This window comes from Anser anser (assembly GCF_964211835.1).
Source record: "Anser anser genome assembly, contig: HAP1_SCAFFOLD_292, whole genome shotgun sequence".
NCBI lineage: Eukaryota > Metazoa > Chordata > Aves > Anseriformes > Anatidae > Anser > Anser anser.
In genome coordinates this window covers 1-17,040 of record NW_028153671.1, presented here as the reverse complement: position 1 = coordinate 17,040, position 17,040 = coordinate 1, and the positions used below count along the sequence as shown (strand labels likewise).

The window sequence follows — 17,040 nt, the reverse complement described above, 5'->3', positions numbered from 1 at the left end:
GCTGCAAATCCAGGGAAGTACCTCAAATACAGTGGGGTCTCTGGTGGTTGTCCCTGATTGCTTATGGTCAGACAGCAAAGCTCTCAATACCCAGTAATTTCTTTGGTACTTAACTAATAGAGCAACTACTCATCACTTCAAAAGATTCAATCCCTTCCATGAAATGTCAGACAGTGTAGTTTCTATCATGAAGAAATGTGAATTGTCAGGATGTAAATTCAGTGCAGGAGAAGAAATACTGGTGTTCACCTGTACTTGCATTGTCATTGCTTTCCCTGTCATGACGTGCTTCCTCATCTTCCAGGTACATCCACAAGTTTTTATTACACAGACCCTGCTCAAAGTCCCCTTTCCAGCTGCCTCTCTGGACCTATGGACTTCCCATGGTTCTCCTGGTTTGCCCTCCCCTTATTCTTTGATCATTCAGTTGGCTCTCACCCAACCCAGTTGCTGCTTTGAGCTTTGAGTTAGAAGCAGCCCAGCTTGCCCATGTATCAGCAGTCTGTCTAATTGCTTCCTTAGCAGGAAACTCATCATTTAGAATTGAATTCATATGATATGGATGAATACTAACACTATTGTTTATAATATCCTATCAATCAGTATAAAATACTTCTTCTACTGTCATGCTTTTGTGAAGATAAACATCACAGGAGGCATACAAGATGAGGAGATTGCTTTTTTTTTTTTTCTTTTTCTTAAATTGCTACATGAGATTGCTTTTTTTTTTTTTCTTTTTCTTAAATTGCTACATGTTTTCCTGTTCTTTGGTTGGAGATGGGAAAAAACCTTTTGCACCTGTGTGCAGCCAGGTCTCTTAGTAAGGCAGGTAGGAGCTGGTGCAAAGGGGCTGTAACATCCAGCTGAAGCCTTGAGTGAAGTCTGGTGTAAGGAAAGGAGAAGCAATTACCTGGTGGCCAATAAGAGAAATGGCAGGGCTGGGGTGGTGAGGAGCAAGGTTCTTCATGCAGTGTCAGATCTCAAGAGTCTGCTTTTCCTCCCTATGCAGGTCTCTGAAGGAGACACCCAGGATCAATATCAATTAGAGAATGATGCTCCAAGCTGAAATGCAACAAACTTCACCCTTTAAAATGAGAAAAGATTTTTATTAGGTGCTTTTTGAAATCTTCCTCCTTAACTAGAACATGAAATCTCTCAAATTAGCTGAACAAGTCTTGAAGTCTTGAAGAAAACTATGCAAGAGATGTAAGGAGTTTCTTCATTTTAATGAGTTCCATGGTGTATTTTGGTGCTGAGGCTATGAAGCTCAGATACTGAGAGGAGAATGATGCAATTGCTTGAGAAAGTAAAGTCAGAAGGAAAAGTTGAAGTGACTTGGAACATTAATGGGCCCCTCTGATGGCTATTACTAAGACAGCCTCCCCAGGGACTTGTTAGAGCAGCTAATTGGAGGCCATGATTACACACAGGTAAAGGCAGTGTGCTGAGAAAAGTCTTGGTTGATTTTAGTGAAGCAGGAGGACCAAGGCCTGACCGCACATACTGGGAGGGGAGATCCTGCACCCCATGTCTGGCTCAGGGCTCTTCCTGAAGGTCTGTGGGATGTGGTGAGCAGTGTGATGCCAGAGAAGAACAGTGGCATGACACCTCCCAGCCTCTGCACAGGGTTGTAAGGAAGCAAAGAGTCTCCATTGCAATGATGACATCTCATCTACTCATAAGCTCTAGCCAAGGGGACAAAAAGGTCAGGGCTGTTGGGACCTTCCTTTCTTGCCAGCACCCTCTGCCTTCTCTGCAGGCTGTGCTATGCTGTCCCACACTTTGCCCTATTCCCTGGAAGTCTGCAGACACCCATCTCTGTTCACCACCTTGCTCTCATCCCAGCCTTTCCATCACTTCACCAATGTCTCATCAACCCTCAGCAGCTGTTCCCTGAAACACAAAGCCAGGGTCTTATCACGGACACTCTTTGGATGACCTCTGGTACCACAGCACTGCCCTTTGAGGGACATTTCTTCCTCCTCGTGGCCAGTGCCAAAAGTGCCAGGCACTTCCAAAGTGCACTATGTGGCAGTTTTTCAGTCCTGCTCTTTCTTACTGCCACAGAAAGCTCCATCAGGGTGGAAACCACTCCTAAAGTAGGCATCCCAACCCATCAGCCTTCTTGCATCCTGTCAGCCAAGCAGACACAAGTCACCTCACCAGCATCTTCCAAACCATGGGCCTGCTGCTGGCCTTGAAGCTTCTTGGCTAGACACAACCAAGCCTTGTGCCTCCTTGAAGGGAGGCCTTATGCCTCCTTGAATGGACAGGACAACCCATACTGGTGCCTTCTTTCTGCCTGGATCCTCCTGGGTATGTCGGCAGAGGGGATCCCACAGTCAGCATGCCAACCAGGTGCCTTCTGCTGGCCTACCAGGGCCACTGGCAGATGTCAGCCAAAAAGTACAGATCCCAGGTCTAAGTCAAGGGTGACCTGTCAGCTACTTCAGAGAGAAGTGACCTCACAGTCCCTTTCTGTGACACTTTCCTGCTGCTGCCCTATCAACTGCAGAGACAGAAGTGACCTCACAGTCACTGCCACAGTCACATTCCTCCTGCTGGTGTAGGATATCTTGAGGCAGAGCTGAGCTCATCAGATCATTCCCACCCATCTCCTCCTTGTTGCCTACAAGCTGATCAGATCCATGGCCCCCCCACATTCATCTTTGAATGCCATGTGACTGCACAGCAACCTCACAATTCCTGCCCTGCCCCAAGGGGCCAAGCACCTGAAGTTAAGGGTTAGGAAAAGGGTTGAAGGTGAGAAGGTTGATGCACAGGAACAGGGGCTTTGGGTGTTAGTTGTTCAAGTATGAGATTAGGGACTAGGGCTCACCTTTCTGTGTTAGAGATTAAGCAAAGGTTTAGTGGGAGGGTTTGTTTTGCTTGGGGTATCAGGTCTGTGGGTAGGGTATGTGCAAGTTGTTTATTTTAGGGTTTTGTTTAGGTCTGCAAGAAGTCTAGGGCTAAATAGAGCATTTTAATGGTAGTGTTAAGGGCAGGGATCAGGGTGAGCAAGAGAGTAAAGGTAATGTAATGGGGCTACGGACTACTTTTGGCTTCAAGGGATATTGTGGTCAAACCTTAGAGCAGTGGGTTGCTGTCAGGGGGTGGAGTAGCATTTAGGATTAGGGATTAATGTTACAGGTTAAAATAGGGTAAGGGCTTCACATGACTGCTTTAAGACAGCTTTACTGCAGGATCAACATTACCTGAGCATTCTTATGTCTTCAAAATCATTAGCTTCTGCTGTCCAAGCTTCCCTATCCTCCCTCAAATCTCACATCATTCCCGTCCAGGCTTCTCCTGACTTCCCCAGTCAGTCATCTTCTCAGGGGCAGCTTTCTGATGTTGTTCATGATCTCAGAGTATCTGTCTCACCTCTGTTGGCTACTCTGTTCCTGAGAAAGAAGCAGCTCCTAAGCCAGCATGGAGAAGGACACAAAGATCTGTAGGAGCACCCTGCACAATGTGCCCAAGAGCTCTGCACCACCGCAGAAGTGTGTGCCCTGCCTACAAGTTTTGGCTCCAGAATGGCTCCTATGGATCCAGGGTAGCCTTTTCCAGGGCTTTATGCATGCTTCATTTTCCCACAGGCATCTTGGAGGCAGTGGCCCCCTCTGCGTAGAAAACTGAAAGCAGCCCTGAAGGATGACCAGATCTGGCCCACAAGGCTTTAAATAGGGTCTCCTCAATTATTCTGCAGTCTTATATGCCTTCACCTGCTGGCTCTTCAGTGCCTCGCCTGGCATTGCAGAGCCCTCCTTAGCCTCTGGACACCTCAGATTTGCTTTTCCCCTTAAAAGATTCTTTGGTCACTCATTTTATGAGGTTCTATTCACTACTCACTGAGCACGTTGTGCCTGGGTTCCCCTGATATCTCCTGGCAGCTCCAGACTCCTCTCCAGGCTGTCATCAGCCATCAGCCCCACTGCTGGGGACACATTCCCATGCAGATGAGTCCAAGACCAGTTGTTGTCTGCTTTGGTAAGTGCTGTCATAAAGGTAGCTCTTTTTCCTGCCCTTGGTCCCTCACAGACCACCCTGGGACTTTAGGACGGTGTGTTTCACTCCGTGAAGTACTTTCTAGTAGTACTAATACTAGTGCTAGTACTTTCAGCCTGTGTCCTTCACTCCATGATGAACCCCAGAATACGGAAGAGCAGGGAGCAACCCCTTGGCTCTGTTCCTGATAGGACATTTGGAGGAGGTGTCCAGGCTTCTGGGTTTGCCCTTAGCAGCCGCTTTTGTTACTGTGCTGCTATCAGGAAGGCCAGCTGTGACCCAGGGCTGCACATTGCCTACTGCTGCCTGCAGCCACAGGGATGTCAATGTAGAGACAACAGGACTATCATCAAGGCATATGAGACCTCAGGGATAACCCAAATAGAAGAGCACAACAAAACAGTGTGGAAGCCAGAAGAGAGCAGCAGTGAAAAGGCCACGTCCTGCTGCTGGCCACGGCCATGGACCCAGGGAAGCAGCAGACCCGACCCAAAGGCAGCAGAGAGGCAGAGCCCAGCGGGCAGTGAGGGGCAGCCCTGAGGGCCTCTGGGGCTGCTCCTCCATGTGGCAGCTGGGCTCTTGGTCCTTAGCCCTCCTGCATGCTGGAGTTGCTCCCCCAGCTGCAGAGGAGATGGGAAGAGATGGCAGCTGAGACCAGTGAATTTCTGATGACTTCCTTATTGGGTTTATCTACACAGGAAGCAGTGTTCTATCAGAAAATAATTAACCTGTAGGAGGCTAAGGGTAATATTTTATAAATCAGAAAAAATAGTTAGAGAAAATAATAGTACAGGTAGATAATAATAAAAAAGTATGTAAAAGCTTTCTGAGAAAACTGAGATTTCTGATTATAGGCATATTATTATAGGCGAATATGCTGAAGAATCGTGTATTCTACCAGTGTCGTTACCGCATCCCTTAATTCCTGGTTCCTTATGCTGTAGATGAGGGGGTTCACTGCCGGAGGCACCACCGAGTACAGAACTGCCACCACCAGGTCCAGGGATGGGGAAGAGATGGAGGAGGGCTTCAGGTAGGCAAACATGGCAGTGCTGATAAACAGGGAGACCACGGCCAGGTGAGGGAGGCATGTGGAAAAGGCTTTGTGACGTCCCTGCTCAGAGGGGACCCTCAGCACTACCCTGAAGATCTGAATATAGGAAATAACAATGAAAATAGAACAACCAAATAATACAGAAACACTAAACACAACTACTCCAACTTCCCTGAGGTAGGCATCTGAGCAGGAGAGCTTGAGGATCTGGGGAATTTCACAGAAGAACTGGTCCACAGCATTGCCTTGGCAGAGGGGCAGGGAAAATGTATTGGCTGTGTGCAGGACAGCATTGAGAAAACCACTGCCCCAGGCAGCTGCTGCCATCTTGGCACAAGCTCTGCTGTCCAGGAGGCTCCTGTAGTGCAGGGGCTTGCAGATGGCAATGTAGCGGTCGTAGGCCATGAGAGTGAGAAGGGAATACTCCGCTCCAACCAAGAAGAGTGAAAAGAGAATTTGTGTAGCACATCCTTGATAGGAGATTGCCCTGGTGTCCCACAGAGAATTGGCTATGGCTTTGGGGAGAGTGGTGGAGATGGATCCCAGGTCTAGGAGGGCGAGGTTGAGGAGGAAGAAGTACATGGGGGTGTGGAGACGCTGGTCGCAGGCTATGGCTGTGAGGATGAGGCCGTTGCCCAGGAGGGCAGCCAGGTAGATGCCCAGGAAGAGCCCGAAGTGCAGGAGCTGCAGCTCGTGCGTGTCTGCAAATGCCAGCAGGAGGAACTCGCTCACGGAGCTGCTGTTGGCCATTTGCTGTTTCTGGGCATGGGGTCCTGCCCAAGGAACAGAGAAACAGTGGTAGTTTACAACAGAGTTATCTTGGAAAAAATATTTCCATTTTCCATTTAAGCCTCCGTTTCTCATTTCAGAGGAAAACTCATTCCATTTTTCATTTAATCCCTCCCAAACGATTCTCCACTTCCATTCAGACTTTTGGCAGGTCCCTTTCATGGCTTCTGACTGATGCTGCTTGAGGGTTCCACTGAGAGCACGGACTCTCTGTGGGCAATGTGGGAGTCAGTCCTGCCGTAAAGCAAGATCATATGGTGATTTCTATTTTGTTTCTTTTGTTCCAGCTGCCCCACCACACCTGAAGGTTGTTTAGAAGGCATAAATCCTAAGCATTTCTACTGTACTTAAGTAAAACGCTGTGCATCATCAAAGGGATGCTGTCCTTAGTGCAGTGTCCTTTGGAGAGCCCATCGAGTCTGTCTGTCAGTCCTAGTGTCAACTGCCCTCTGCTGGTGTCTCTTTGGAGAGAAGAATACAGCCTCAAAGCACACATACCCAGATCCCTCACCCTGTCCCTGTACTCCCCTTCCCCCAAGCACACTGAGGGCTCACTCCATGGGCTTGTGAAACCCCCATCCCCAGCCAGCCTGGAAACAAGAACAGCAGCAGCATGGCCAGGTGCAGAAGCCAGGAGGAATGCTAGCATGCTGCTGCCAGGGGAGGCAAGGCCAGGGAGGGACAGACGGACATTCAGCAGACCCTCCTGTGCTGCAGCTCTGCCTGCAGAGGAGGCAGGTCATGCTCATAGCAAATGCTTTGTGCTCTGCTTTGGCCTGCAGACACTTCCCAAAGACAGGAGGCTTGTAGCTCCTAAAGATCAGCTTGGATCAAACCTGAGAGGACCACAATATGATGTTGGTGCGGTCTGTGAGATGAGGTTTGGGAAGGTACTTTACAAATTTCATCACTGACATATTGATCTCTCAGTGCAATGCTCCAGGAGTCTCAGTTTCCTGTACAATCCTGTACAAAAGGAATCTGAAAGCACAGACTGCAGAAAAATCCTTACCCTTCAGATAAATCAAGCCTCGATCTTCCTCTTCAAATGCCCCCTCATAAATGCCATTCTTTAAAGCACAGCAGAGCCAGAGAGAACAATCTGGACAGTTGCTGTATCAGGCATCTAATGTGCCAGATGTAGAGGACCCTTTTGGCAACTGCACCTGCATTGCCCTGCTGCCAGAGACTCACAGTGTCAAGAGTCTGCAGATCTGTCCTGCCACACACTGCCCTCTGTTCTTGCGCTCCTCACTGCCTCCAAGCCCTCTCTCCTTCTCCCCTCTCCCTGTGCCACCTGCGGTCAGAGCCCCCAGCCCTGATGCGTTGTGCAGAGGAGCTGCTCCTGGTCAGAGCTGTCTCTCTGCACCAGGGCCCTCTTGCCAGGAGCTCCCCTTGGGCCCAGGAGCCTGGCCCAGCTCAGCAGCACAGCACCCGACCATGGCATCATAGAATCATAGAATATCCTGAGTTGGATGGGACCCATAAGGATCATCAAGTCCGACTCTGATTGCTTGCTCTGTGCCATTGGGCTCCCTCGAGGTGTCCCCAAGGCCTCAGAGCTGACAGCTCCTTAAGTCTCTCCTGGGGTGTGGTGTTTCAAGCAGACTGAATTCATCACTGACTGATCCTCTCTGTAGATATCAGAGACTGATTTTTTAAAATGTGATTTGTGCTGTTGGACTGTGGTTGTCAAACATGTTGTGCTTTAACCTGTCAGACACCTCAGCACCACACAGATGTTAGCTCACAACCTCCCCCCTAAAGATAATGAGTTGAAATAAAGATAGTTTCAAAGGACAGAAAATAAATATGAAAATGAAATGAATATGAAAATGAAATACTACTAATAATAAATAATAAATTTTATTTTTATTATTATTATATGTATAAAGCAAGTGATGCACAATGCAATTGCTCATCACACACTGACCCATGCCCAACCTTTCCCCAAGCAGGGGTCCCCCTGAATCTGGACAGCCTGCATTAGGATCTCCTGTGCAGCTCCCTAGAGCTTACTTTGGTTTAGGGCAATACAAGCTTTCAGAAGGATCTGGAACATTTGCTTCCCTTTCTCAAATACTTCTTCTGCTGTGCTACCCCATGTAGTGATGTCATTAAGGTATTGCAGGTGTTCAGGAGCTTCCCCCTATTCTAGAGCAGTCTGGATCAACCCACGGCAAATGGTAGGGCTGTGCATCCAGCCCTGTGGCAGTCAATTCCAGGTGGACAGGACGGCCCTCCATGTGAAAGCAAAGTGTGGCCTTCACACTGCTGCCAAAGGGATGGAGAAAAATGCATTAGCAATATTAATTGTGGCATAGCACTCGGCTGCCTTTGACTCCAGTTCGTACTGAATGAAGTTCTAGCATGCCCGGCACAGCAGCACTCAGCGGTGTTGTGACTTCATTCAGGCCACAGAAGTCCACTGTTATTTTCCACTCACCATCAGAATTTTGCACTACCCATATGGGACTATTAAAGGTTGAGCAAGTGTTCCTGATCATTCCTTGGCTCTCCAGTCAATGAACCAGCTCATGCATGGGAATCAGGGAGTCTCTGTTAATGCAATATTGCCTCAGGTGCACTGTTGCGGTAGCGATTGGCACCTGCTGTTCATTGGCCATCAGCACCTCCACAGCAGAAGGGTCCTGTGAAAGAGTGGGCCAGGTAGACAACTGTTCCCTGTCCTCCACCTCCAAGGCAGCTATGCCAAAAGCCCACCAATATCCTTGTGGATCTTTGAAGTACCCTCTCCTGAAGCAGTCTATGTCAAGGTTGCACAGATCCTCCAGGTCAGTCTCAATGGGTTGCTTTTGCCACTCCTTCCCAGTGAGACTCACTTCAGACTCCAATTCAGTTAACCCTTGGGTTTGATGTGCCAGGCCAATAATCCTCAAAGTCCAAGACACCCAATTGTCCCCTTCCTCCCCCTGGATGGAGGCTGGGCCCCTCTAGTCCTGCTCATAGTATTCATTACTCTGTTTGGAGGACTGCCCACTAGAAACCGGAGCAGCAATTTTCTCAGAACTCCTTTTTGCCAATGCTTTTCCTTGCGCCTCATGTATCCGTGCCTCTAGGGTCGAGGTAGATTTTTGCATCCCATTTTCTCATGGCCTTTCCATGGTCACACAGTCACAACCACAGGGTGAGACGTAGTATGCCCCCACTATATCAACTTTCTTGAGCAGAGTGATGCTTACACCTGATAGTTGAGATATTGGTTCGTGCAGGTGGGAAGGAAGATGTATTCTCTTGTAGTTTTTGCACCTCATGAGAAAGTTTCTCTCGAGACAAGCCCATAGGGAAGAAGAGAGACTTTCTTTGTAATGCCATAGTTGCCTAGCCAATTCATCCACTGTGGGTTCCTCTTGGTCTTTCTTGGTCATTATTGCCAATGGGCTGGCATATGGTGCACTCTGTTCAAACTTCTGACACATGGGTCATGTGCACTTGACTTCATCTGGATCTTTGGACAGCTGTTCATTGTCTAGGTTTCTACAAATCACCTTCAGCATGGCTAATTCCTTCAGGTACCAGATAACCCTCTCCATGGTGGTCCACTTGCCTGGTTGACATACAAGATATTTCTTGAAGGGATAGCTTTCCTTGACACCTGACAGGATTAAGTTCCTTGTGTTTTTTTTCCAATGGTTTTGCCAATAACTCCTTCTGTAGAGGGTGATTCCGGCTGCTTGGCTTCCCTCTTCTCTAATTCCAGGCTATTGGCACTGTTGTCCCAGCAATGGAGCAGCCAGCTGACGACATACTCACCAAGACGATGGCTGAAATAATTTCCCATATCTCATAGCTTACACTGGGAAAGGGATCACTTGGTTTCTGATGTTTATATGATCTCTTCTTTTTTGTCCTTCTGCTTCCATGATCGCCCAACTTTGGAGAAACCTGCCTCATCTTCTTCCTAACTTTCATGTCCGGGTAGGAGTTTCTTTCATTTCTAAAGAAAAACTGACTTTTTTGAAAACAGACCCATTGTTTTCTCTTGCATGTAGAGGCAACCAATACTGACACAGGTTTTTTCTCTGGCCCAGCCATGGGGCCCATGATAGGGGCTGGTTTGGCTGCAGGGCCCAACACAGGAACTGTTCTGGCTGCAGGGCCTTTCAGAGGAGTTGGAGTAGCTACAGGGCCTATCTCAGGTTTTGGAGTGGCTATAGGTTCTGTCACAGGGGTCGGTTTAAATTTAGGCCCATCTCAGGAGCTGGAGCACCTGCAGGGCCTGTTGCAGGGTTTGGAGTGGCTGCTGGGCCCTTCACAAGGGTGGTAGTGGCTCCTGGGCCTGTCAGAGGGACTGGTGTGTGCCTGCAGGAAAAGTCATAGGGACTGGGGAGGAGTTGATTGTGGCTTGTTAAGCATAGGTCAAGGCCCAGCACATTGCAGTGATTTGTGTCTCTTTGGAATTGCCAGGGTGACCACACACCTTTTTCAAGCATTTCACAGTGTTTTTTTTTAAGGATTCTGCACTTACTCAGAGGTGAAGTTCCAAAGCACTGGAGGTGCCCACTGCTCTAGGTGCCTGCCCATATCCTCCCACACTCCCTGCCACTCCTAACTCTCCTGCCTTGGGGCAGATCTCTGGATGGCATGCTGAAGTAGCTGTTTAAATTTAAACAAAAACTGAAACACATTCAGGAGATGTAACAATAGGAACATGCTGGTTTGAGCATCCCAAGGATATTCAAAGCTTTGAAGAGCTACTGTAATTAGCCTGGAGGAGAAGGGGGAGGTGAAGCAGAAAGGGAGAGTGAAGAAGTAAGGAAAAGTGTCCTCTCCTTGTCTCCCCCATGGCTTGGTTTCTTGAGGAGAAAATGTCAAGAGTGTAATTCTTAATAGTTTCTGAGTGATGGTTCCCAAAGTATGGAAGTAAAGGCAATGCTGAGTACCAGATTAGTTTCATGACAAGGATTTTTATCATAAGGCAGTCTTACACAATACTTCAAACGAATAAACTTAGCCAGCCATCAGAAAAGATAAACAGCATGACAGGGAAGACATACTGTAAGTAACGTGTTATACAACACAATTCTGAAATGAAGCAGAACAGACCTGAGATTTTTTTTAAAAAAAAAATCAACTTTGTGGTCAGCAACTATTAAAATCATCTCATTCTTGTAATAGCTTTCATTTTTTTCTGTTTGTTTTTTAACATGCTGTGGTCAGATCTGTCATTGGCTCAAACTTTGTGCTCCGTGTTGGGCACCAAAAAGAGTGTGGTTTAACCCGGCAAGCAGATCAGCACCACACAGACATTCACTCACACACACACCCTGCTACACCCCCAGCGGATGCAGGAGAGAATGAGGGGGAAAAAAAAGAAAAAGAAAAAAAATATCATGTGTTGAGATAAGACAATTTAATAGGACAGAAAGTGAAGACAAATAATACGAACAATGATGATGATGATCATGATGATGATTGCCTGTCCCGAAGCAGTGGTGCCCCCTACCCTGGCCAGCCACCCATATTGATTGTTCAGCATGATGTCATGCGGTATGGAACATCCCTTTGGCCACTTGGGGTCAGCTGTCCTGGTTCTGTCCCCCCCAGCTTCTCAGGCACCCCCAGCCCGCCACTGCCGGGCAGCAACTAAACCATCAGTGTGTAATCATCATTCTTGTCATGCTAAATCCAAAACACAGCATCATACCAGCTACTAGGAGGAAAATTAACTCAATCCTAGCCAACACCAGGACAACCGTAGACTAAGGGCATGATATCTCTGTGTGTATATCAAAAGAGAAAAGGTGGTGGTGATTAATTGGAAAGTATTGGAGCTGAGCATGATGCAGATGGTATGGAATATAGGGTGGATATTGTCCTCGTTTTGGCTGGGATAGACTTAATTTTCTTCCTACTAGCTGGTATGGGGCAGTGTTTTGTATATAGGACGCAGTTCCAGACAAAACAACAGCATGCATGAGAGGGAAGAACAGAAAAAGTGGAATCGGGCAGCCTTCCAACCCCTACTCTTCTCTGAGTCTGTGCTGCAATTCCATTCAACTACTTACTCCTGTATTGGCCAAACTGTCTTGCAAATCCTGTTGCTGTTATCTTGTGGGAGACAGCATAATCAGGGTGAGTCATCTGCATGCAGACATTAACACCTGACACATTGTAACATCAGTCCAGGGAAACCCTGAGAAACTGTAGGATTTTGCCTACAGAAACCTGCTGACATTTGCAAGGAGAAGAGTCCTAGTCCTGCACTGGAGGAAGAGGAACCCCACACATGAGGGCAGACTGGGACCCTACTTAGATAGCAATGCCCAGGAGGAGGAGTGCCTGGGCATCACGAGGGATGCCATATGAGCTGTGGTGCTGCTCACCAGGAACCAGGCGAGCTTCCTACACAGCTGCCTTACGAGGGGAATGGCCACCAAGAAAATCTGAGTTATCAGACTCAACTCAGATCCAGTGTGGTACCACATGGTCAAGGGTTTACAGCCCGCAGGAAAAAAGTTGCAGGCCTGGGAGTCCCTTGGACAGTCTGGTATAGAGAGGAGCAAGGACTTTGGCAAGGCTGAAAGTCCCAACAAGAGCGTGATCTTTGTGTCCATGGCTCTGGCTGTTGTCTCTTCCACTGACACCCATGAGGAGACAGCTTATTATTAAAGCACAAGGGCCTCATTGCCTCCTTACCCCTCCCTACCCATGAACCAGGCAGGGGTCATACCATTCTCCTGCACTTGGCAATGCACATCCCCATCTCCTACTGCACCAGGAAGAGCCCTGAGCAAGGTGTGAAGGGAAAGGATCTCCCTTCCTAGGGACCAACGGTCAAGGCCTGGCCCTTGTGCTTGGTGAAAGCACATGCAGTTTTCCTACACATCAGTGTCACCTTCACATTGCCTTTGTCTACTTGTCCTCACTGCCTCCAATGCTCTGCTCTAACGAGCTCCAAGGGAGGCTGTGTCAGTGCTGGCCCTGGGGGGGACACTGCAGGAAACTTGCCTCTGACTTGGACTTCTTCAGAGATGTCTTCAATTGTCTCTCAGTGACTGAGGTTCGTGGGTTCATCACCAAAGCCCCCTGAGGGGGGATTCCAATGCCTTGGGCTGGGCCTCTGGTGCTGAGCTGGGCCGGGCTCCTGGGACAGAGAGAGCTCCTGGCAAGAGGGCCCTGGTGCAGAGAGACAGCTCTGCCCAGGAGCAGCTCCTCTGCAAAGCACAGCAGGGCTGGGGGCTCTGACTGCAGGCACCCAAGCAGAAGGGGATTCCAGGCCGCCTGGAGGGTGTGGGCAGAGGAGAGCTCAGTGCAGGATAAATCTTCACAGCTCTGCACACGGTAAGTCTCTGGCTTCAGGACAGTGCAGGGGAGGTTCCTGGAAGGGGCTCCTGGATCCAGGACATCTCTGCGTGGCCAGGAGCTGCCAGGATGTCTCTCATGGCTTGTGCAGTGTGGAGGAGAAGGTGCTGCAGGGCACCTGCAGGGGTGCCCATGGGTGTGGTGCAGAGCAGGGTCCCTGCTGTGCCCCAGGGGCTGTGTGGTGGGGCAGGGCCTCTGCCGCCTTCCAGGCTCAGCACTCAGCCTGCCTGGAGAGCCCAGGGTCTTGGGCAGAGGAAGGGCAGGGCAGGGGCTGCCTGCAAAAAGAAGGCACATTCTGTAGTCTCTGCCTACATTTTCCTGCTCTGATTCTGGGGCAGGCTCTGTGTTAATGGGGTGGTTGGATTTGCACAGGTGATTGACCTTCCTGTTGCACTGAACTGAGACATAAACAGGTTAGTGATGAACCTGAGAATATTCCTTCCCTTCTCTCTGCTTACAGACTGCACCAGGGGTTTTCTGAGCTGTTTGTTAGGATCTGCAGGAAGGGAGATGTCCCCAGAGCTGTCCCCATCCCTGGGAGGTGTCTGCAGGGTAGAGCTGGGCACACAGCAGGGGGAATGGAGTCTGTGAGCATGGACTGGAGGAGGCGTGGGGATAGAGAAAGAGCTGCTGGCAGGGACAGCTGCAGGCAGCAAGGACTTGGGCAGGCAGTGAGAGGGAGCTGCTCCCACCCTGCGATTCCCTGTAGTGCAGATGCCTTCCTTGCAGCAACTCCCGGTCTCCTCTCCTCCCTCGCGCAGCTTCTGTAATGGCATGGAGAATATCGGAGGCTCCCTTTGCTCTGCCACCACGTTCACATTGTCCAGGGCAGGAGCTGCCTCCTGTGCAGCCAGAGCTCTGGCAGAGGATAATTGAGGGTCTTGACAATGTCCAAGTTCCCTTGATCTGTCCTTGTGAACCAGCGTCCTTGTCATGTACTTGTCATTGAATTCTGCACAGCTGTGCTAAAAGGGAGGCTTTTCCATCTGCACTTGGAGCTGGTGCACTCTTCTCCCAGCACAGCCCAGGTGATTTTCCAGCACAACCTCTGAGTGCAGCCATCTCCCAGCTGAGTGCTGCAAGCAGCCAGCAGCTGGGCACCAGTGTCTGGACAGAGCAGCCCTCCTGGATATGACCTCTGACTGAGGTTTGCCCCCACAACAACAACAACATTTACCACTGCTCTGGAGCACAAGTTGCCCATCAGGGGGCTGATGGGCAGAGGTGGCTGCTGTGTACAGGACACTCAGCCAGCACAAAGCATGGCTTGAGCTAGGGAGAGAGACAAAGATCCCCCTGAAAAGAAAGGCAATGTGAAGGTTTCAATGAGGAAAGAAATGAGCATTGCTCACAGGAATTTCCTCTAACAGTCAATTAATATTTTTCTTTGGGAGTCTTCTTGATGAAGGGCAGCAAATGCCCAACAGCAGCTCCGTGAGCGAGTTCCTCTTGCTGGCATTCGCAGACACGCGCGAACTGCAGCTCCTGAACTTCGGGCTCTTCCTGGGCATCTACCTGGCTGCCCTCCTGGGCAACGGCCTCATCCTCACCGCCGTAGCCTGCGACCACCGCCTCCACACCCCCATGTACTTCTTCCTCCTCAACCTCGCCCTCCTCGACCTGGGATGCATCTCCACCACTCTGCCCAAAGCCATGGCCAATGCCCTCTGGGACACAAGGGCCATCTCCTATCAAGGATGTGCTGCCCAGGTCTTCTTTTTTGTTTTCTTGATTGGAGTGGAGTATTCCCTTCTCACTCTCATGGCCTATGACCGCTATGTTGCCATCTGCAAACCCCTGCACTACGGGAGCCTCTTGGGTAGCAGAGCTTGTGCCCAGATGGCAGCAGCTGCCTGGGGCAGTGGCTTTCTCTATGCTGTCCTGCACACGGCCAATACATTTTCCCTGCCCCTCTGCCAAGGCAATGCTGTGGACCAGTTCTTCTGTGAAATTCCCCAGATCCTCAAGCTTTCCTGCTCAAATGCCTACCTCAGGGAAGTTGGGGTTCTTATAGTTAGTCTCTGTTTAGCATTTGCATGTTTTGTTTTCATTTCATTTTCTTATGTGTGGATCTTCAGGGCAGTGCTGAGGATGCCCTCTGAGCAGGGCCGTCACAAAGCCTTTTCCACGTGCCTCCCTCACCTAGCCATTTTCTCTCTGACTCTCAGTACTGCCATGGTTGCCTACCTGAAGCCCCCCTCCAACTTTTCCGTATCCTTGGACCTGGTGGTGTCATTTCTTTACTCGGTGGTGCCTCCAGCAGTGAACCCCCTCATCTACAGCATGAGGAACCAGGAGCTCAAGGATGCCTTGTGGAAACTCTTTGGATGCATGCTTCTTCAGCATCAATAATGTGCCTATAATACTAACGGGACAAACAGGCTATCTAAAAAAATATATCTTAATACAATAGCTTGATATTGTTTTATTTTTATCATTATTATTATTATTTCCTTGAACTTGTGATTTTGATTTAATTCTATTTGTGGTATCCTGTCTATTAATCGTTTTATTTATTATTTACTTTCACCCAATCATCTTATATTCTTGCAGAACAAGGATTCCTGTGTGGATAAAACAATAAAGAAGCCATGAGAACTTCACTAGTCTCAGCTGCCATCTTCTCCCATCTTCTCTGGAGCTGGGGGAGCAGTGCCAGCATACAGGAGGGGCTCAGGACCAAGAGCCCAGCTGCCACATGGAGAAGCAGTCCCGGTGGCCAGATAGCAGCACAGAGCCAACTCTTTGCCCAGAGTGAGTCACATGGTGCAAGCTCCCTTGGCTAACAGGGTGGACAGCCTGAATAACATGGTCTCCTCTGAACGGCCACCTTTGCTCTAACAGCAATATGTCTGAGTTACAGGACCTTCTTCAAGTGGTCTCAGAAACAGCCCTACTCCTTTTTCGTTCCCTCCAAAGTGAATTGCATATGACCCCAAGTTCTGGTTTCGGCTAGGATAGACTTAAGCACTCCTCCAAGCACTCCTGCTCCGACACCTACTTCAGGGAAGCTAGGGTTCTTCTGGTTAGTGTCTATTTAGGTGCTGGATGTTTCATTTTCATTGTGGTTTCCTATGTGCAGATCTTCAGGGTCCTGTTGAGGATGCCTTCTGAGCAGGGCCGGCACAAAGCCTTTTCCACGTGCCTCCCTCACCTGGCCATTGTCTCCTTGTGTTTTAGAACCATCATGTTTACCTACCTGAAGCCCTCCTCCATCTCCTCCCTACCCCTGAACCTGGTGTCATTTCTGTACTCTGTGGTGCCTCCAGCAGTGAATCCCTTCATCTACAGCATGACTAAGAAGGAGATCAAGAATGCAGTGAGGAAACTATTTCGATGCATACTTCTTCATCATTAATAATGGACCCACAATCCTTACAGGACTCAGTTTTTTTTTTTTTTTTTTTTCAAAAAAAGTGAGGACACCCATTTGCTATTATTGTTATTTATATTATTTTCTGAAACATTTTTAAAAATTATTTTTATTTTTGTGGTGTTTTTACCTTGCTAGGTATGTGAACTCCACCAGAAATGCTCTCTCACCCGTCTCCTCAGAAGGGGAGGGGAAGAAAAAGGAAAGGAAAGGAAAGGAAAGGAAAGGAAAGGAAAGGAAAGGAAAGGAAAGGAAAGGAAAGGAAAGGAAAGGAAAGGAAAGGAAAGGAAAGGAAAGGAAAGGAAAGGAAAGGAAAGGAAAGGAAAGGAAAGGAAAGGAAAGGAAAGGAAAGGAAAGGAAAGGAAAGGAAAGGAAAGGAAAGGAAAGGAAAGGAAAGGAAAGGAAAGGAAAGGAAAGGAAAGGAAAGGAAAGGAAAGGAAAGGAAAGGAAAGGAAAGGAAAGGATTCATGGGTTGAGGTAAGGATAATTT

At 48.8% G+C, this 17,040-nt stretch overlaps 2 protein-coding genes across 2 annotated transcripts; one reads left to right on the top strand and one right to left on the bottom strand.

Annotated features, from left to right (window-relative positions):
- Nucleotides 1-4,657: 4,657 nt before the first annotated feature.
- On the bottom strand, nucleotides 4,658-5,968 carry LOC310891656 (olfactory receptor 14J1-like). Its single transcript, XM_083853894.1, has one exon. It carries the CDS (start codon nucleotides 5,924-5,926, stop codon nucleotides 4,871-4,873), a length of 1,056 nt encoding a protein of 351 aa, XP_083710020.1. The 5' UTR covers nucleotides 5,927-5,968; the 3' UTR covers nucleotides 4,658-4,870.
- An 8,625-nt stretch (nucleotides 5,969-14,593) lies between these two features.
- LOC310891659 (olfactory receptor 14C36-like) lies at nucleotides 14,594-15,677 on the top strand (the record flags this gene model as incomplete). The annotated part of the gene is made up of 1 exon (XM_083853896.1): nucleotides 14,594-15,677. One exon carries the CDS (start codon nucleotides 14,594-14,596, stop codon nucleotides 15,527-15,529), a length of 936 nt encoding a protein of 311 aa, XP_083710022.1. The 3' UTR covers nucleotides 15,530-15,677.
- Between the last annotated feature and the right edge of the window lie 1,363 nt (nucleotides 15,678-17,040).